General features: G+C 39.3%; 1 protein-coding gene across 1 annotated transcript in view; it reads left to right on the top strand.

Moving 5' to 3' along the window:
- The first annotated feature begins 3407 nt into the window (after positions 1 to 3407).
- STT3B (STT3 oligosaccharyltransferase complex catalytic subunit B) overlaps positions 3408 to 22195 on the top strand; it is a 76192-nt gene continuing 57404 nt past the window's right edge. Inside the window, exon 1 of the mRNA XM_066244516.1 lies at positions 3408 to 4159. Coding sequence (XP_066100613.1) covers positions 3846 to 4159 — 314 coding nt within the window. The 5' untranslated portion in view covers positions 3408 to 3845. The remainder of the gene's footprint in view (positions 4160 to 22195) is intronic.

Here is a 22195-nt window from a genome sequence, read left to right as displayed (position 1 = left end):
CTGGAAGCCATTTTTCTGCATCGGTGGGCTAGCAGTTGAGAATTTACTAGTCCCTTCTCCACTGAGCTTTCCATGTTGCACTCTTGGTGATCTTTCAAAATACACATCTGGTCATCTCTCTCACTCCACCTTACACACCACATCCTGCTTCGTAGCTCCTATCACTCCCAGCTTGAAACAAAACAACTCCCTCAACATGACCTATGCTCCCTGGCCATCTCTTCACCTCCTATTCCACGTGGTCCCACTGTCAGTGTTGTAACCATACTGGCCCTTTTCAGGGTTCCTTATACCTGCCTCCCAGCTACACTGAGGGCCTTTGCATGTGCTTCTCTGTTTGCTCAGTCTTTCCATCTTCTCCCCCTGGTCCCCTCATCCTCACCCCCAGTCCTCAGCCGTAGCACTGCTTCCTCAGGGTAACACTGCCCTCTTTTGCAGATGAAAGCCCCCCATGCATCTCTTTTCCACAGTATTTTCCACATTGCATTTGGGTACTTATCACTGTGACTGTTTAGTCAATGCTCCTCTCCCTAGGGCTGGCTGGTCAACTCCGTGAGGGCAGGAGCCATGCCTGTCATGTTCCTTACCGCATCCCAGTGCCCATATATAGTGCTCGGCATAAAGGAGGCGCTCAATCAATACTTGTTGAATGAACAAGTGAGTGAGTGAATAAATGAAGACCAAGAATAACAGTGGTTTTTCCTACTGCTTTTACTCTAACCATTACTCTATAGTTGCATATGTTTCATAACCATTTTTCAAAGTATTTGCAGAGGAGCAATCTCATTTCATATTAACAATTGACTTGCAGGGTAGAAAGGTCAACCCATGCCGGTGCCCTGTCCAATATCATATGGCTAGTAAGCAACCGTGCGGAACTAGAACCAAGCCTTCTCACTTTTCAGACCAAGACTCTGGCCATGAAACCACCAAAAGAAGCAAAAGCACATAATGTAGAACTTAATAGGGAGAATCTACAAAGACAATATAAAATAGAACTATTCAAATAAATTAAAACAGAAACACAAAATTTTTTGTAATTTAATTTTTTATTGATCTACGTAATTTAATTATTTATTGATCTATATAGAAATATCGATCTACTCCTGTATGTGCCCTGACCGGGAATTGAACTGGCAACCTCTTCACTTCAGGACACAATCTAATCAACCGAGCTATCAGGTCAGAGCCAAAATAAATTTTATAAGGTCTACCGGAAAGTTCTGTTCATTTTTGGAATAAAACAAAGTACAAATTTTTCTTACAGTCAATAAACTTTATTAAATAATATAATTGCCATTATTATTAATGATTTCTTGCCAGCGTGAGGACAATTTTTTTGAAAAATGTTTTATCTTTTGATGCGAAAAATTGAACCAGTGCTTGTTTGATATCTTCTTCATTTTTGAATTTTTTGCCCTTCAAAAAATTTTGTAAGGACAAAAACAAGTGCTAGTCGGAGGGTGCTAAGTCTGGGGAATATGGTGGATGCGACAGATATGCTTCTGTAGCATTTCTTACTTGTTGAAATTCGTAAAAATTACAGTGGCGTAAATGAACTTTATCAGTAGCCATGGGTACACTATCGCTTCACACATAAGACTAACGTGAATCAACTTTGTTTTAGTTAATTTGCTACATCAGTATGTATACATGAAGTGATAAAAATAGAGAGGCACACATGCGCCAAATAAACATGTGCTTACGTGTCGAAACTTGTTGTGATAGAAACGGACAGAACTTTCCGGTAGACCTTATATTTTAGGTTGATAGAACTTTGATTCATGGAACATAGACACAAAAACTCTAAATTCTGGCATTTTAGCACACATGGGTGGGGCTCTGGGAAAGAGCATGTCACCTTGCTCCTACAACAGGGTTCAGTCAATATTGTCATAATTCTCATTAAAATGTAGATGTTCAACAAATGTCTGCTATTAAGTTGTTGGTGGGGAAAAGGCTATTTGCGGAAACCTTTTACCTTTTTCCTTAATGAGGCTATTTATTTATTTTTGTAAGGAAAGGAGAGAGAAAAGTTAATCACTTAGCAGGTTAAAAGAGTAGCTGGATCCATTAGATTCAAAGAGCAATCTCAAACTAAATATACTGTTTGTTTAAGTAACATTTTGAAAAGACCCAGTATTTAAACATAATTTCTAAGTGTGTTTAAATATTAAACTTTTAAATGACTTGAATAATTGAGTGCCTTTATATTACATGAATACATGCTTTTTAGTCATTTGCCTAATAAATAGACAATTAACTGTTAATTTGGATGAAAAGCTCATTATTTACTGAGTGTTGATTATTCTGAAAGCTCCGTGCCCTTCATGGATGGGGCTTATATCAGAATTCTAGAATCCCTACAACTCCACTTTTGTTTAAAACTTACTTGAGTTTAGTCTACCCGGTTGCACTTTATTTTTGCGAGGAAAGTATAAGAAAAACAATCTAGACGTGCAAAAATTCGTGTACTGGGATCTTAAGTCCGTTATCATTTTACTAAAGGGAGAATTGGGCAACAGCTGAAAAGTCCACAGAAAGTTGAAGTTTTACTCGTTTGATGTAATTTATGCAGCCCTTAAAATGAATTCCTGCATTTGCCCACGTTTCCAGTGAAGAAACATTATCTTTGCAATTAGGAAACGACAAGAAGTGAACACAGCTAGACGAAGTCGCACGTCACCTTCCCCCCAGGTCTTTCCGGAGCTAGGGGCTATGTTAGGGCTCAGAAGAGGTTTCCGCCCGGGAAAACTTGTCTTCGGCTCACCTCATAGGCAGGATGCCCAGCGCACCCCGCAGGGCGGACCCTGGCGTCGCCCTGGGTGGCTCACTCGCAGCGCTGGTTGCGGGGCGCCCCGGGCGGCCAAGCCCTGCCCGCCAGACACACACGCGGAGGACTAGCGTAGCGCGCCTGCGCGCTCAGTCACGTGCTGGGCGCTCCGTGCAGAACGGGTTAAAAGTCGCGACCGCTACCAGCCCGTGAGGTCCTGGCGGGTCGGAGCGGCGGGCTCCGTTTTCCTTAAGCCGATTTTTACGGTGACCAACCAGCTGCTGTCGACCAGGGACCTCCCCAACCCTTAGCCCGACTCATCTCTATGCAACTAGCAGAGCCATCTAACATCCCCTCTCGCCTACAACACTGGCGCGCCAAACCGCGTCTTTCAACTGACAATGAAACCGTAGCCGCGCAGCACGGCCGCTCCGGGCGAATGGGCGCGAGGCTGGGAGGTGGAGGGGGCAGAACGGTTGGGTCAAGCCCCGCCCCAGCTCGTGCCCCTATTGGCGGGCTCCGCGTTCCTGGGCCCGCCCCCTAACGGACCTGTCGCATTGTGACAGGCGAAAAAGCCAGTTCCTGTTGAGTTGGGGGTGGAGTCAGAGATTGCCTGAGCTCCGCCTGGACTCCAGGGGGCTCCTCCTTCTGCTCCTCACCGCGGGGCGGGCGGCGAGTGTGAGGGAGAATGTCATTGCTGTTCTTATTCGAGGTGCTGCCTCCGTCTGCTCCTGCTTCTTCTCTGGCGCCCTCGTCCCGTCGGCTTTCGCCGCTGCCGCAGCTGCACAGGGGATACGGATGGCTGGTGGGGCGCTAGGGCCATCCGAGTTGAGAGAGCCGCGATCGCGGCCGCTGCGGAGGCGTAGACTCCCCGCCGCCTCCACTCCCTGTTCCCCGGCCTCGCGGCGCTGAGGGCGGGAGCGCGCGGGGCTCTTCCCTCCTCCTCTTTCATCCTCCTCCTCCTCCTCCTCCTTCTCCTCTTCCTCCGGGTCCCCGCCCAGCACCCCTCGCACCAGGCGGCGGCCGCGGCGGCGGCGGCGGCGAGGAGCGAGACCCGCCGCCGGGGCACAACATGGCGGAGCCCTCGGCCCCGGAGAGCAAGCACAAGTCGTCCCTTAACTCGTCCCCGTGCAGCGGCCTCATGGCCCTGGGGAACAGCCGGCACGGCCACCACGGGCCCGGGGCCCAGTGCGCGCACAAGGCGGCGGGCGGCGTGGCGCCGCCGAAGCCGGCCCCGGCGGGGCTGTCCGGGGGGCTGTCGCAGCCGGCCGGCTGGCAGTCGCTGCTCTCCTTCACCATCCTCTTCCTGGCCTGGCTGGCCGGCTTCAGCTCGCGCCTCTTCGCCGTCATCCGCTTCGAAAGCATCATTCACGAGTTCGACCCGTGGTAAGTGCTCCGCCGTCCCTCCTCGCCCCGCCCGCGGCCCGCGGGGTCCCGGGACCCGCGGCTCTCCCCGGACCTGGCCCCGCGCCGCCGCCGCCGAGCCCCGCTCGCTCCCGGGTGAGGCGGGCGCGGTCCCGGAGCTCCGGGCGCGCCCCCTGCCCGTGGGCGAAGTTTCCCCGGGGCAGCCCAAGACGAGGCTTGGGGGTCCCCGAGTGGGACCTTGCACTCCAGCGGGGCAAGTATGACGACTTGAAGGAGGGTGAACAAAGCCCCTCGCAGCCGGCTGCGGTCCCGGAGTCCGGACGACTCGTGGCGGACTCCCCGCCTCCCCGCCCGTGGCTTTCGCGTTCTTTCATTTTTGCGGGCGCGCGTTTGCTGCTTGGGATCCGATCGGCCAGGGGTTGCCCTGTTGCGGTTAGAGATGAAGCCAGATGTGCAGGAGCTCTGTCTGCTCAGCCTCGCAGTTTTACGCTTTTACTGTTCCTCTTTTTTGCTCTCATTATACGAGAAGGAAAAAAGAGGGAGTGAGGTGTTGTAGGAAAGGAAATAATATCCCTGAAAGTGATCTGAAAGCTAGAGACTCTTATTTATTTAACATTAGATTTTTTTTTTCAAGGCCCTTAAGTGCACTCAGCACCTCGCTGTTCCGCAATTATGTTGGATTGCTTTTTAGAGCAAAATCGTTACTGTTAGCCAAACTGTCACCCTCAGTATGTTGTGCACAACCTCCGAAAGCATGGCATTAGGTCCTTTATTGGTCTCTGCAGGAAGATTTGTGGATAAGAGAACAAACAGTACCACTTCGATAGGGAGCCCTAGATTATAATGCCGGTGTTGCACTTGGTATCAAGGGACTGACCTGAATGTTTTAGAAAATCACCCCATTAGGAGCACTAGCTAATTTAGGCATTATAGTGGTCTGCGAATTATCTGGATAGGAGGATTGCTTTAATTTTTTTTTACAACTTGCCAACTTTTTTTTTAAACCTTAGCCTATGCCTTTTAAACTAACTTAACTCATTTTGTTGACCTGTCAGCCTTGAATTAATCTTACTTGCTAGATCTAAGTAAACTTTAGGATAGTTATCACTTGAAATTGAGAGAGAAAACCTTGAGAGTTATCAAATACATAGATAATATTTTGTGGAGTAAATTACCTATATATCAGAGTACTGGATTGTAGTTCTGTTATGCATAGAAAATTTGGAGTAGTGCATCATGTATTCCAACACCAGAGGGGCCCATTTATGGAGAATTCAATTTAGAATAACAGTTAATTATTCTGACATTATTTCATGTAACATTTCAGTTCCATTTTAGAAGTTTTGATTTTTTAGTTAAAGCTGTGGAAAGACTTTATTATACATTTTATCACAGAATTAGAAAGTAACTTTTGTTACTTGGAACCACAGAAGAAAAATTACTGTGAAGCTTTGTGATCTGGACACAGTGTGCTTAGTCTTCCCTCTGTAACACCAAATTAGATAAAAACGAAATTGGAATGAGAAAATGAAAACTGCTAGTATATTACTGAGCAGTGTGAAAAGAGAAAGTTCTATGTTTTCAGATTACAACAGCAGAACTGCCTGGCTGACCAAACGTTGCTGGTAACAAAAATACTTGGAGAATATAACCCTTTTTTATCCACATGAAATTTTGTCTCACTTCTGTTTTTCTATGTATAAAAACATTTCAGAAACATCCTTGAGCGAAATGTGTCATTTGAATTCTAAATCGCATACACGAATCTAAAGGTCTTTGCAGTCTCAAAGGCCCTTAATTTAGGTGTTCTGCTTATTGATAGTTTTAATATTTATTTTTTGTTATATTTCTAAATATTTATGTCCATAGTGTTTAGTAATTTTGATTAGTAGTAAACTTTATAATAAAGGGATTGTCCTTCTCTCTTATTGGGAACAAAGACAAACCTAATGTTCTAAGTATAATTCAGGTGACTTTAATGAATTAGGTTTAAGACAGAAAGAAATTCTGTTTGCTCACTTATCTTTTATCAGATAGTTAGGCTTCACATTCTTATAATCCATTGTTGAAAAATTTTAAAGAGGGAGTTAGGTGTAGTTTGCCTGTCATTCATTATTACTTTGGATTTTAAATCAGTTTTCCTTCAAAGCTACTAATAGTACCAACACTTTGTTTTACAATCTACCATCCTAGTGTTATGTACTAGCTTAGGAGTCTCTTAAGATTACTATTTTAACATTTAGCAATGGGCAGGAACCTTTAATAACTTTTCAATGTTCCTCTTAGGTTCTGTATCTAAAAACCAGTTTATTCTGGTCTTCCTTGATCCCTTTATTCATGTCTCTGTTACTGGCTTCCTTTCTTGATTTTTATTGAAAAGTTTACTTTCTGCTTGTTACTGCTATTTCTATAAATTTCACAGTTCTTAAATTGTATAAGACTCTAGTTAGCTGTTGAGGATGATGCATTGTCACAGTTATACTTGGTTTTTAAGTTGTAAGGTTTCTTTTTTAAATAACTTATCAGTTATAAGGGATGGCCTAGGATATTGAATATTATATATATATTAAGTTTTAAAGTACAGTGCACATTTTTAGGCAGCAACATTTTTGGTAATGATTTTCTTGCCACTTCATTGCAGTGATTTCCTTCATTATCAGTTAAGTTAGTCAGACATGAGGAAGCAGGTTGAGAATATGTTCTCTCTACTTGCCAAATATTTGGTTGACCAACTAGATGAACAGGACTTAATTTTTTATCTTATTTTTATATGGAGCAAAATGTCGTTTCTAGTTAGTCTTGTTGTAACTATTATACTTTTACATTATATTAAGCAGTACCTTTTCCATAACCACCATTCTGGTAAATTAGGGTGGTTTCTCCCACAGAAGCAATGTAAAAATTTCCCTGTGTAAGGAGAGCTGCCTTTTGCCTTTTCCCTGTCTACACAAGTTGTAGTGGGTTCTCCCCGAGAGCTGTAGAGGGAATTCTCAGTTCTGAGTTTGGGCTGCAGTTAGCTGTCAAAGGGCAGCAGATGACTTTTTGCAAGGAAGAAAGCTGCAGTTCAGAATTGAAACTTGGAATGCAATTTTTCATAGACACTATGATACACATAGATTAATCAGTACAAAACGTGTTTTCAAAGGAGCAGTAAACCCATTTGGAAGTTGGGGACTACTTCCTGTGCTTTGAGGTCTTCATGTTTTTCTTCACTTTGCAGATGACAAAAAGAGGCTATTGACCTCAGTTCTGAAGAAGACAAAATGGGTAATAAAACCAGTTTTAGAGCACAAATGCCCCCAAATCTTAAAATATGTAGAATTATTAACAACATTCTTTCAGCTATACTTCAGAACAGCTATATTTTCACTGATTTCATGGTAATTTAAAATATTTCTAGCCTTGAGCTCTTGAGATCCTTTTAAATTACGAGAATCTTTAGGGAGGAGGTGTGGGGAGTACCTGTCAATACTGTATTTGATGGTGGGATTGGACCTGCTCCCATTTGAGGTGAGTGTGGTGGCTTCTAGAGGTATTAATCAGGAGTTTCATGACACATATATCTAACAGTCCTGGAGTAGTAAGGGTCTATCAGCGAAGACTTGGGATGTTTTATTTCCCTTTAGGGTTTTCTTGAGGTCTGACTTGGGTAAGACTGAACACCCTTTACTGCCATATGTAGTGTGCGTAAAGGCAACATTGGTTGTAGACCAAGCATTAGAAACTCATAGTAAGAATTTACATTTAGGCCATGACCCAGATGTTAAGAATGAGGGGAAACTTACTAGCCTATCTGTACTTAAGTAAGTCTATTTTTATGTTCTCAGTGAGTTTTGAGTGCTTTGGAATATGAGAAAATGTTAAAAGTTGTCTTTGTCATAGCTTAGTATTCATTAGTGCATATTTGCTCTCAAAAATAGTAGGAAGATTCATATTTTTTAGTTACCAAATCATTTTTTCTCAATTTATATACTTTGAAAGTTTAATGCTCTAAAAGAGAGACAATACCTGAATTTAAGTTTATAAACCTCACAATGCAACAGCTCTACATATTTCCAAATTGTTATATTATGAAAAATTTCAAACATAGAGTTAAAGATGAAAGAATTTTATAATAAACACTCATACTCAACACCTGGATTTTACAGATAGTATTTTTATCACCTTTTCATCTGTTCATTACTGCTTTTATATCCTGCTTACAGACACTGATAGTGTGCTGTTTGTTGTAATGTAAAGAATGTTTATTTTGTTCCCCAACTCTTCGATAAAGAGGATCTCTTATTTTTGGATAGCGTTTGTTTTCTGTACTTGAACATACTTGGCATAAATACTCTTTCGATATAATTTTCAGTTGGACTACAGATTAGAATCAGATTTCAGTCGATCTGGGTTTTGGTTGGTAACTTGCCTGAGCACATTGTAAGTGCATTAGCCCATATATGTTAAGTAACTTGACTGCTGAATTTGAGGAGAAACTCAGAAGTTGTTTAGAAGGGTATTCATGATGGGTTTTTTATACTTAATTGATGTGGAACTCCTAAATTCTTTTGAATTATTAAGGAACCTTTTATTAGTCTGTTGCTTTCTCTGAGTCTTCTTATTCATGCTTTTTCTTTACTATATTTTGTTCAGATGTGATATTTAATTTAGTTTTATGTATGATTGCAAAAGTGGCTTCTGTCAGTCCCTACAATAAATAGGTAAAAATAAAAACATTTGGCCTGACCTGTGGTGGCGCAGTGGATAAAGCGTCGACCTGGAAATGCTGAGGTCGCCGGTTCGAAACCCTGCGCTTGCCTGGTCAAGGCACATATGGGAGTTGATGCTTCCAGCTCCTCCCCCCCTTCTCTCTCTATCTCTGTCCTCTCTCTCTCTCTCCTTTCTAAAATGAATAAATAAAAATTAAAAAAACATTTTCAAGTAATATATAGGAACCATAAATATAATGTATGGACCCAATTAATACTATTGAAAAGGAAAGAAATGTAAATGGTTACTCTATCTCCACATCTTTATTTGATTTACGTTATTCTGGTGGATATATTTTTATTTTAAGCCACCTACTTTATTCTGAAAAGGTTTTTGTGCCCTTACTTTACCTACTTCTGATCATGAGTATTTTTCAAAGACTTAAAATTTTATATAGAAAGTGGCAAACTGTAGAATTGGGGGCAGGGAGTAGGAGTATGTTAGGTGAGGGTGAGGGTTAGAAGAGGCTCTTATGTTTTAGGTCAGGGGTCCCCAAGCTTTTTACACAGGGGGCCAGTTCACTGTCCCTCAGACCGTTGGAGGGCTGGACTATAAGAAAAAACTATGAACAAATCCCTATGCACACTGCACATATATTATTTTAAGGTAAAAAAACAAAACGGGAACAAATACAATATTTAAAATGAAGAACAAGTAAATTTAAATCAACAAATTGACCAGTTTTTCAATGGGAACTCTATGGGACTGCTTTTGGCTAATGAGATGGTCAATGTGCTCCTCTCACTGACCACCAATGAAAGAGGTGCCCCTTCCGGAAGTGCCGCGGGGGCCGGATAAATGGCCTCAGGGGGCCGCAGTTCGGGGACCCCTGTTTTAGGTAAATGTAGGTTAACTGGCATTTGTAGACTCACCAGGAAACCTACACATTATTTGGGATTTTATTTCTTTGGGAAAATGCTTTCCTAGTTTAAAACGAAAGAGCTAAGCATGTTTTGGAATGTAACCTGTATATATATAAGTTGGTGACTGCCTTTATATTGATCAAGTTTGTACAATTTTTAATTAAGGAGTTGTATTTGGTACCCTAATTAAGTTAACTATATTATCTGTGACCATTTTTTTCCTCCTGTGGAATTTAGTGCTGTAGGATAACTTTAATGCATAGTGTAAATGGTAGTAAACAGTTTTGAGGTGTGTTGTTACAACTTGGATTTTAGATCTCATAATTGAGATTAGTAACATCTTTTTTTTCTACATATAAAAGATATTTTAATTTAGTATTCCCCACAAAGATTAAGTAATGCAGTTCTGCCTGTCTCCAAAACCTGTCCTTTTCACTGCATCCTCTGCGTCCAAGGCCATCTTAACTGGAAGTGTCCTCCATTTACTTTGTTTTTTAACAAACTGCCCTGATTTAAGTCTTAACATATTGGCTTATCAGAATGCCTGGGCACAGTCTGTGCTCTAGCTAAGCTCACGTTGGGTAATGGCTAATTACTTTGTTTTGATGTAGGAAAGAGAAGAGTTGATGATGGCTTGAAGTTTTTAAACCTGAATGACTAGGGAATTTTAAGAGATTAGCTGAATGAGAGGAAAGGTAACTGAATCCAAGTGCATGTTGTTTTCATTTATATTTTTTTGTTTGTAAGAAGTTCATATTAATGAGGTTGGAAGTTTTAAGCTACTCATTCTAGTTAAGGACATAGAATCTAAACTTCCAGAGCAGACCCGGAATTCGTTAGCCTAAGGACTTTTAGAGTACTTACAAGTTGGTTTATCTTGTTTTCTGGGCAAAGACCTCTGACTATGAGAGGAGAGAAGTACTTTTACTAAGGTGGTACAGTTGTAGCTCGGCTAGATTTCTTTCCTCTATTCTTTGCACCTATGTTTGCATTAGAGGTAGTTTTTGAGAAGTTGTTTGAAACTCTTATTTTAGAAGATGAGAAGTTCGTTTCTACCAGAATATTGGAAATGTTGGCAATTTAAGTTTAGCTATGGAAACAGCTTTTGTGGGAAGTTTGAATTCTTTTAGAATTGGTGATTTTAAAAATTGTGTGCATTACAATTAACCGTAACTTTTAAGTTCTCAAACTTTATTTTTTGACTTTTTTAATTTTTATCCAAAGGAAGATAATTGATTGAAGACATAAAGAAATGTTATGTTTATATTAGTAAAGTGTTAGTGATTAGTTGATAATCAGGTTAATAATTTCTCTTTGGAGGTTTCATTTTAATTTTGATTTCATGCGTAACAGGTTTATTAGCTATTCTCAGATAATTAAATATTTTTCTTCACAGTATTGAGTTTTTTCTAGCAATTTCTCCAACCTACAAGTGACTTCAAATGAATTTGGTTTTTAAACTTAATTATTGGATCCTTCTCTATAGATAGGTCCTATTGCAGTACACAGTATACTGTTTCCATTGTATTTAGAAAATTAAAATAGTAATTCATAATTAATTTTTAAAGTTCCAGTATATGCACGGCTTAAATTACTCATTTCTGGCCAAATGGGTGGAATGGAGTTGGTGAAAGGAATTATGACTGACGTGGTTCATAATTCTTTTGACCTCCATCTTTACTTTATGCCTTTTCTTTGTAAATTGAGATATAATTAACACATAATATTTTATTATATCTGACATAATGATTCAATATTTGTATGCATTTACAAAAGATTACCTCAATAAGTCAACATTTGTCACTGTAAATAGTTACAAAAACCATTTTTTTCTTGTAAGAACTTTTTTTTTAGGTGAGGAGGGGAGATAAGGAGGCAGACTCCCTCATTCACCCCAACTGGGATCTGGGATCCACCCAGTAACCCCCTCTGATGCCAATCTGGTGCTGATGCTAGAGTACGGAGCAGTTTTTACTGCCTGAGGCTAATGGCACTTCGCTCTAACAGAGCTATCCTCAGCGCCCCGGGTCACACTTGAACCAGTCCAGCCACTGGCTTTGGGAAGGGAAGAAAGACAGAAGGGGGAGAGGGAGGAAGAGAGAAGTAAATGGTTGCCCTGAGTGGGAATTGAACCCGGGACGTCCATAGGCAGGGCCGATGGTCTATCCATGGAGCCACCAGTGAGAACTTTTAAGATCTACTCTCTTAGCCTAAGATCTTCTTCGCTTTATGTCTATTCTTAAAACACCAGTAACTCCTGTAAAATACAGTATATCTTATTTAGGGAGGTTTAATTATTAAAATAAACTATTTTACCCACTTATGTAATCCACAGGAAGAGCATTGGAGAACAGAATTATTGGAAGGCAGCACTCTTGTAGTTTACTGATATTTTTGAAAATGTCTTAGATGTTTACATAAGTAAAGGATGTGTTCTACAAAGGCTTTTATTATCTGTGCGGAAAGATCTTCAGTTTCAGTCTTTAAATAATTTCTCTTTTATGGTAAAATAACACATTCTGAAAAGTATATAAACCTAATTCACAGTATGGTGACCAATTATAGAATACCTACGTGACCGTCAAGAACTAGAACATACACCACATCAGAAGCCTTGGTGTGTGTTTACTCATGCCGTCCCTACCCCCTGTCCCCCCCCCCCACCCACACACACACTTTTTAGCAATTACATTCTTTTCCTCATAAATGGTATGATTTTGTGTGCATTACTAAATAATATAATTTAGTGTTACCTGTTTTAAAACTTTGGATAAATGCACTCATGGCTTCTTGTCTTGCTTTTTTTGTTCAGCATTGCTTTTGCTTTTTCAACGTTTATCTTCATTGATCAAGGGGTTGTTGAAAGAGTGTCTAATTAAGTTTAGCAATAAGTTGATTAACCTAGGTTTCTTACCCACCTAAGAGGGTTACATGGTCTTTGGCAGCAGGTAATATCTAGAAAAGGGAAGGCATTCATCTCTTCACTGGAGGTCAAATATTACTTTAAGATTGGACTCTTCAGCTGGAGTCAGCCTTGTCTCCAGATAATCTTTAAATTTTTTTTTTTTAAACAAAGACAGAGTGAGTCAGAGAGAGGGATAGACAGGGACAGACAGACAGGAACGGAGAGAGATGAGAAGCATCAATCATTAGTTTTTCATTGCGCGCTGCAACACCTTAGTTGTTCATTGATTGCTTTCTCATATGTGCCTGGACCGTGGGCTACAGCAGACCGAGTAACCCCTTGCTCGAGCCAGCAACCTTGGGTCCAAGCTGGTGAGCTTTGCTCAAACCAGATGAGCCCGCGCTCAAGCTGGTGACCTCGAGGTCTCGAACCTGGGTCTTCCACATCCCAGTCCAACGCTCTATCCACTGGGCCACCGCCTGGTCAGGCTGTCTTCAGATAATCTTGACAACTTTTTTAAAGGTACTAACTGGCCAGACAGATTCAATCCTACAATTGACACAGACTGTGAGAAAGAGCGAGCAGGGGAGGAGACATCAAGATACAAAAGATAATCAGATAAATGCAAGAGACAAAAGATAAATAACCAGATAAGTGCAAAATTATTAGTTTTTAACCTATGTTTTTTTTTTCTTTTGCCAATTGTTCATTTTAAAGCATATAAAAATTTAAATAAGGAAAGGAGTGGTTGTAGTTCTTGAAAGAGAGAAAGAGGAAGAAAATCTTGGAAGGGGATATAAACTGAAGGAATTTAGGAAATGTTGAAGAATGGACTGTTTAATGTACAGTTTGATATTTTTTAGAGGATTGTTGACCCTAGGTTGTGTGTAATTTCGTTTGTGTAGTGTCATGAGATCTTGAATAGCTTATAGTTCTCTTATATTGTTTTCTCCTTCCAGTCTTCCATGGTTACCACTTTTATTTTTTCCCCAAATCTTTGTTTTCTTTACTGATTTAGTGCTGTCATGGTCTTCAGGAGGAATGGGAAAAGTATGATAGGATCCTCTCAGAAACTGCCTTCTGGGAATATTAAGTTTTATCCAAGAAAGATAAAACAAAGGTCTTAGATCTTTATATAGGAACTTGTCTATTGATGTGTGCGAATTTGGCATTATCTGTGAGCAAGTGATTAAGTATATTGGAAACGAAATTCTAGCTTATAAGGTTTTTTTAAATTTAGAAAATAGGTTTGTTTTTTAAATTCATTTTAGAAAGGAGAGAGAGAGAGAGAGAGAGAGAGAGAAGAGGGGGAGGAGCAGGAAGCATCAACTCCCATATGTGCCTTGACCAGGCAAGCCCAGGGTTTTGAACCGGCGACCTCAGCATTTCCAGGTCGATGCTTTATCCACTGCGCTACCATAGGTCAGGCAGAAAATAGTTTTTAAGACAAATTTGAATGCTCCGTAATGCATTTCTGTTTATCGGTCAGAGTGATTTTCATCAAATTCAATGTTTTTTTCCTGTGCTGCATTATTATGGAACCCATGCTACTTAAATGGATAACAGTTGATTTATTTTGTTAATAAATAGAGGACTGTTACCACAGTTAATTCATTGTTAGTTGAAGAATTTAAATCTAGGACTTTCTTCAAACTTTCAATTTTGTCAGCCAGTATTTCTACAGAATTCAAACTTAAAATTTAAACTAAGCATCATAGAAAAGGTATACATACTTATCCATTCTCCCCCAAATCCCATGCAATTTGTGCCAGAGAGAATTATAAATGACTTTGAATTAGGCTGTATTTGGATAATGGTCCAATTTATGATTTAAACTATTGTGATCCCTCTGGTATTCCTCTTACATAAATCCCCCAAGAAAGTGGGGATTCTTTTCGGAAATGTATTAATGGTTAGGAAACATGCCAGGCATACTTCTTCCAGAGATGACAATCTAGTGTAGTTTAGCTGCCTCACATTTGAGAGGTATAGGTATGGGTTTTATTAATCCCAATATAAAGCAGACTTCCTTCATTTAAATTTTGTTCAGGACTTTTTAACAATTAAATAGGTCAAAACCATTTTGAAGAAGATTTTAACATCTGTAATGTAAAAACACTCAGGGAGACTTGTTATTTGGCTCTTTACCTAAATTAGTAAGATACTGTTATGGTGATATGGTGCTCATTTCCCCCTCTAACCATAATAATATTAATAACTTATTTTTCTCATTATAGACAGATTAATAGATCTTTTAGGGTAAGAACATCTTTTCTAATCTTCTAGAATATTTATTCCTACACTGGAATGGGAACATAGTATTCAATTTATAGTATTAACTCAGGTCCTTTATCTTTAATGATAACCACATTTTATGTTTTGGTGATGATAATAGCACAGGAATTCTCTATTGTGTAATACCTTGATTAACCTTGTATTTGACTGTGATGTCAATAAAATCATGTGTAGTTGTGATATTGTACTTTAAGAAATATTTGTTTGGTCTTTATCCCTATTTCTGGTACAGAGCTCCTGAAACGCGTATAATTTTCTAAGTGATGGGGGTTGGGGTGTCTTTTGTTATGTTAATGAGGTGAGTTTTGGAAAACCCTTGGGTAATCTAAGGATGGGGCCCGTTGCCAGTGGAGTCAGCTTGGTGATTAGAGGGTTGGACCTGTAAGCCCCACCTCCCTGCCTTTTGGGAGGAGAGTAGGATCTGGTTGAATCACCTGTGGTCAATAAATTTAATCAGTCATGCCTGTGTAACGGAACCTCTGTAAAAACCCAGAAGGACGGAGTTCAGAGAGCTTCCAGGTTGGTGACCACATGGAGATTTGGGGAGAGTGGCGTGCTGGGAGAGGGCATGCGACCTCCACACCCTTCCCACTTACTTTCCCTATGTGTCTCTTCTGCTTGTTCTTGAGTTCTATGTTTTCACAATAAACAGGAGATCTAGTAAGTAATGTGTTTCTCTGAGTTCTGTGAGCTGCTCTAGCAAATTTGTTGAACCCCAAGAAGAGGGGTTGTTGGAATGGATGTTATAGCATAGGTGACAATTGGAATTGGCATCTGAGGTTGGTGTAGGTGGGGTGTCAGTCTTGTAGGACTGAGCCCTTATCTGGGATTTGATGTTATTTCCAATGTTATCTCTAGGGAGGTAGTGTCAGAATTGAGTTGAATTGTAGGACACTCAGCTGGTGTCAGAGAATTGCTGGTAGTGTGACAACTCCTCAACCCTTGCACACACATACATTGAGTTGTTTAGTGAACCTCTTAGTATTGAACATCATCTCTTTCCTTTAAGGTCTCATTGTAAGGTTTCATTTATAGAAGGAAAGAGTAATGAAGGAAGTGATTTTTGTCAGTGATTACCATCAGTAATCACTGGGAAATGGCTGGTTGGCTGGATAATTTGAGTCTCCCTCTTAAAGGAGGGAGACTTTTGCTCCATGAGTGTTTCTTCCAAGTACAAGTAATTTTTAGTTCTGTCTCAAGTTTTAACACACTAGTTAAAGAAACGTTTAATAAGAAAAGACACACTTGCCTGACCAGGGGGTGGCGCAGTGGATAGAGCGTCGGACTGGGATGCTGAGGACCCAGGTTCGAGACCCCGAGGTCACCAGCTTGAGCGTGGGCTCATCTGGTTTGAACAAAAGCTCACCAGCTTGGAACCAAGGTCGCTGGCTTGAGTAAGGGGTTACTTGGTCTGCTGAAGGCCCACAGTCAAGGCACATATGAGAAAGCAATCAATGAACAACTAAAGCAGCGGTTCTCAATCTGTGGGTCGCGACCCCGGCGGGGATCGAACATTTTATTTAAAAATGTATTGTATAATAAATATGTATTTTCTGATAAATATGTATTTCCGATGGCTTTAGGCGACCCCTATGTTTTGGTCCTTCGACCCCCGCCGGGGTCGCGACCCACAGGTTGAGAACCGCTGAATTAAAGTGTTGAAATGCGCAACAAAAAACTAATGATTGATGCTTCTCATCTCTCCGTTCCTGTCTGTCCCTGCCTATCCCTCTCTCTGACTCTCTCTCTCTCTGTCTCTGTAAAAAAAAAGAAGAGAAAAGACACACTTGTTCATGTCTAAAAAACACGAATGATAAAGGTTTCAGTGCTGTTAACATTTGAGACAGATGAAAAAAGACGGATGTCAGCATTAGAAGTAAAACTTCCAAGCTGGCATTTTGTGTGAACTTGAGTAATCTATCTTGATGTGGAGGAAGAATAGCAATAGAAATTATCATTAGTATACACAGCCATTAGAATATACTAAATTCATTCAAATGGTGAGTTTGAGTGGTGTTAGATTAATGACCAATTTGATATCTTGACTCTTGATTTAACTTTTATGATCATAGGTCATAAGATTGCTTAAGGATCATTGACTATTGTGTATCTTGAGAGTTAAATAAGCCAAGACATAATAAAGTCTTGATCTTCTTTTACTATGGATTGAACTCTAACAAAATGGTCAGCTCTTTAATTATACTACTGTTCCATATAAAAAACAGTATTCCTGTGAGTTCTAAACCTGACATGCTATAATGATCAGTTTTAGATGGATATGTGCTTTAAAAACAAAATCTTTATCAATGTTCCTTTTAAAATCTGTTATAGTAAACAGGATTTGTTGATTATATCATATTTACAATTTTAACATTGCATATGTTCTTAATTTTAAAAATTTAATAAATTTGCTTCATGGAAGTATAATTTCAATATAAAATTATTTTTACTCTAGACTCCTGGTCGGCAAACTGGCTCATGAGCCACCTGTAGCTCTTTGGCTTCTTGAGTGTGGCTCTTCCACAAAATACCATGTGCAGGCGCTACCTCGATAAGGAATGTACCTTCCTATGTAGTTTACGTTTAAAAAATTTGGCTCTCAAAAGAAATTTCAATCGTACTGTTGATATTTGGCTCTGTTGACTAATGAGTTTGCTGACCACTGGTCTAGACCAGGGGTCCCCAAACTTTTTACACAGGGCGTTCACTGTTCCTTAGACCGTTGGAGGGCTGGACTATAAAAAAAAACTATGAACAAATCCCTATGCACACTGCACATATCTTATTTTAAAGTAAAAAAACAAACAAAATGAAAGTAGTACTGTACATGAGCGACGCCACACTTTGCGGCATCGCCACATACAGTACTCCAGGAGCACGCGCATCCTGTGCTCCTCTCACTGACCACCAATGAAAGAGGTGCCCCTTCCGGAAGTGCGGCGGGGGCCAGATAAACGGCCTCAGGGGGCCTCATGCGGCCCGCGGGCCGTAGTTTGGGGACCCCTGGTCTAGACCATAATTGAAGAAAACTTATACACGCTAAGAAGCTTTCTGGCATTTGATGGAACATGATAGTGAAACAATATCGTTGATGAAATAAATCTAATCTTAAAGTTATGTAAAGGCCAGTCATTTGTTCAAAGTAGAAGAATGAATTTGAGGGGCAACTGATATCTTTTTAAATACATTTTTTGAAGTTTGTTAAAATGAGTCAGTAACTTAATTAAAAGGGAGATGTTTTCTCCTAATTTAAGTACTTTAATTTTGGTTGTTAAAATAATTTACCACATTTAAATAGTTTCTAATTTAAACAGCAGTTAAAACAAAAGGCGTTCCTTTTGAGATAAAAATCATTCTACATTTCTAAAAGGTTGTGTAATAAGTATTTGACATTATAACTGTTCGATATGAATTGCAACATAATACAAAGTTATAAATAAAAATTTTATAGATTGAGCTATATTGAAAATTCTACTTGAATATAAAAGAATGTATATACCCATATACGTAATTATGAACACAATGATAAACACCTGAGAAACCCCTACCCAACTCTAGACCTAGAACATGACACATCTGGTTCACGTCTATTCAGTTTTACATCTAGCCTATGCTGTTTTTTCTCTTAGCACTAGGAAACCATTGTCCTGAGTTTTGTTTAACATTTCCTTTGCCATATATATTTAAAAACAAACAAAAACCCTCATGTAATATATCGCTAAAGAACATATTGCTGCCTGACCAGGCAGTGGCACAGTGGATAGAGCATCAAACTGGGATGCGGAGGACCCAGGTTCGAGATCCCGAAGTCGCCAGTTTGAGCGTGGGCTCATTTGGTTTGAGCAAAGCTCACCAGCTTGGACCCAAGGTCGCTGGCTTGAGCAAGGGGTTACTTGGTCTGCTGAAGGCCCCATGGTCAAGGCACATATGAGAAAGCAATCAATGAACAACTAAGCTGTCGCAATGAATAACTGATAATTGATGCTTCTCATCTCTCTTTGTTCCTGTACCTGCCTGTCTGTCCCTCTCTCTGACTCTCTCTCTGTCTCTGTAAAAAAAAAAAAAAAAAAAAAAAAAATTGCTAATTTTGGTTTGGAGCTTTAAAAAATATGTAGTATCTTCTATGTAATCTTTGCATTTACACATTTGCTAGTTGATGGACATTTGGGTTTCCAGATTTTCTAAATTCTATGATGTATATATGTGAATGTTTGCTAGGGTATTTATCTGGGATTTTTGTCATGTTTCAGTTATTTATAAAAATATAGTACACCACCTCAAAATTTAGTGACAAAACAGATTTTCCTTCACAATTTTGTGGATTCACAGGGAGGGTCTCCTGCTTCATGGTGTCAGCTGTGGTGCTGGGATGATTGCAGTCATTTGGGGGCTCAACAGGCTATAGTCAGCTGGGGTTAGAATGGCTGGGATATCAGACCTGAGTAATCTGGAGTCTTGATTGGGAGCTCAGCTGGGGCTTTTGGCTCCTTCATGTGGCTGGTTGGGCTGCCTCACAGATGGGTTCTAAGAGCATTCTGTGACAGGAAGCTGCCAGGCCATTTGAAGGTTAGGCTTGGAATGATCAGATTTACTTACAGTATGCTTTACTGTTCAACATAGACACAGGCTTATCTCACAAAGGAGAAGATGCATACTCAGGTAGGGACAGAATTGTTTAGGACCACTCTTTAGAGACAACCCACAGTGTGTTTATCATTTTTATTTCCTTTTCTGTGAAATGCCTGTTCGTTTCTTTGGTTAGTTTTTTTATTGGGTTGTTTTGATTTGTTTGAAGGGGGTAGATTATAAATCTAGGTTAAATTTGTTGAAAATCTTAATGCATTTTGTGGTTTATTGGTCCTTAAACAATCTTATGAGATAGATATTTTATTATCTCCATTTTACAAACCATGAGTAAGATGTACTCACAACTGCAAGCTTTTAGATTGTACCAAAAACATGTTACTCTCTGAGTATGTTATTTTATAGAGATTAATAAAATTATTGTAGATATGTGAACGATACTAAAGCTTTCAAATAGTTCAGTGTTTCATATCACCTCTCTTTCAAGCCCCTTCAGAAGTGGGGAGGAAACCGATTCAGCCTCCTTTTATTCTTTTCTTTCTTAACTCCTTTAGTATTTTTATCGATATTTTTCTGTTTGAAAATGTAATGATAAAAAACTAGATAAATTGGATCACTTTTGACTTCTCTAGAATATATAATAGAATGAACTTCAAGCTGAGAAGAGAACACAGAGACTGTTACAGTGATTGCCAAAGTATACAGTATAGAGCACATATCTTAGGAATTGTAGTTCAAAACAAAATGACTTATAATTTAAATTTGGAAAAATGCATACCCCATCCACTTTTATAATACACATTAGTATGCTAAAGGCTGGGAAGTTCTTGAATACAGTTTAATTTTATTTAACCTAACATTTACCATATTTAATTTAGGAATCACTGTAAGACTTTTTTAACATTCCATGCAATGCAGTTTGGGAAAGACTAATTTAGTTGAGTATTTGACAGATGAGAAGCCTGAGGCCTAATCATACTAAGTGGCTTTCTCAAAGTTATAGAGCCATAAATAGGACTGACAGCCTAACAGGTTTGAAATAATTTTTCTTTATTTTTCATTGTTACATTGTGAACATCAAGCATATCCACATTATGGGGAGTATAGGTATTTTTCAAAACTAAACAAATGAGTATCTGCACATTTATACCATCCCTCTAATTTATTTTGGTGACTGAGTTGAGTATTTTGACACCCAGTTCTTCAGTTTATCACAGCCCCCCTCCCCAGAATGTTGTTCGTCTTTCTTTTGAACTTATTAGTTGGCCAGGCAATTTAATCATAGCAAATTGTGGGATATTATTACTATATATAATGCTGTTAGTTGGAAATCTTATTTATATATATAATTATTATATGTCAATAAGGTAGATAATCATTTAATAATAAATAATATAAATATAACATTTCTATGTAACATCTGTTGGAGATCTTGTTTCTGTAATATAGGAATATGTGCCTGACTGAAGTGTGTATTACACACGTGTGTGCTACAAGTAGAGAAAAAATACATGCCAGCATAGGCACCTGTCTCTTTTGCCTAGGATTTTTAGATTTCAGTCTGTATTGGATTAATAGAGCAGATACTTTTAACTCCTCAAATACATTTTATTTGTGATTCTAGGATTGTTTCTTTGAATGACATTAGGACATTTCTTATTTTGATGTAATTTTTTGGTGCCAGTTTCTCATTGTTCTTTCCTTTTTTCCAAAAAAAATAGTTTAGGTGTCCTTTATAAGACAGAAGTCCTCCTTTTTCAAATGGGCACTTATAAAAATTGATAGCCGTCACTTCCAGTTAAGGCAAAAGTTAAAGAGATAAGACTAAAATAGAGATCTTCTATTCAATTAATATGTATTTGGTAGAAGTTTTGCTTTGTTTTCTTATGAATTCTAGTATCTTTTGATATGTAATGCATCTCACCTTAAGTGAAAGGGTGTAGAGAAGCTCTAAGAAGTCTGCAGGATGTTTTCAGCATTTGAAGAAGATCCCTTGGTTTTTTCCATGTGTTGCTCTGAAGTGAATGTAAACAGGTAGTTTGTCAATCTGATGCATGCAGCTCACTCTCTGCTTATGAAAGACCTTGCATCAGAATGACCCATCCACCAGTTCTAAGAGCAGGGAGGTTAGTGAAAGTAGTCTTAACACCCAGTTGGAACTACCTGTGCATAAGTGAGTGGTGGTAAGTTGGTGGTGTGGCAGTGGTCAGTCTGTATTTGTGGATCTTTTCAAACTTCAGAATTGACCTAGTAAAAGTGAAACAATAAAATGACTTCTTATTCTGTATCATTAGTAATCTTTTGAAATTTTATTGTTTTGCTATTGTTACTTAAACGCTGATATGAATCTCTGTAATCATACAAGGATTGAATATATCCTCAAATCTGAGTTTCCATAGCTTAAGTTATAAAATTAGCTTTGTGTTTAATATGATTATCTAGACAGAGTTCATGTGTATCACATGGTAGGATTGGATTTAGATTGTTAAGTTTTAGTAGTCTGAGTAAACTGGGTTTTTTCTGCCTAGTGTACTTATTTAATTAGCATGTCAATCTGGCATGCTTTTGTTTTTGATCCTGCCACTAGATGGCAGGAATAATAAAAGGTAGATTGAAACACCAACTCGAGCTTGTGGCCTTAGCTGCTTTGTACTTGTC

Source organism: Saccopteryx bilineata, chromosome 10, assembly GCF_036850765.1.
Source record: "Saccopteryx bilineata isolate mSacBil1 chromosome 10, mSacBil1_pri_phased_curated, whole genome shotgun sequence".
NCBI classification, from domain to species: Eukaryota; Metazoa; Chordata; class Mammalia; order Chiroptera; family Emballonuridae; genus Saccopteryx; species Saccopteryx bilineata.
Note: the sequence above shows the minus strand (reverse complement) of the source record. Positions and strands in the feature narration are given on the sequence as shown.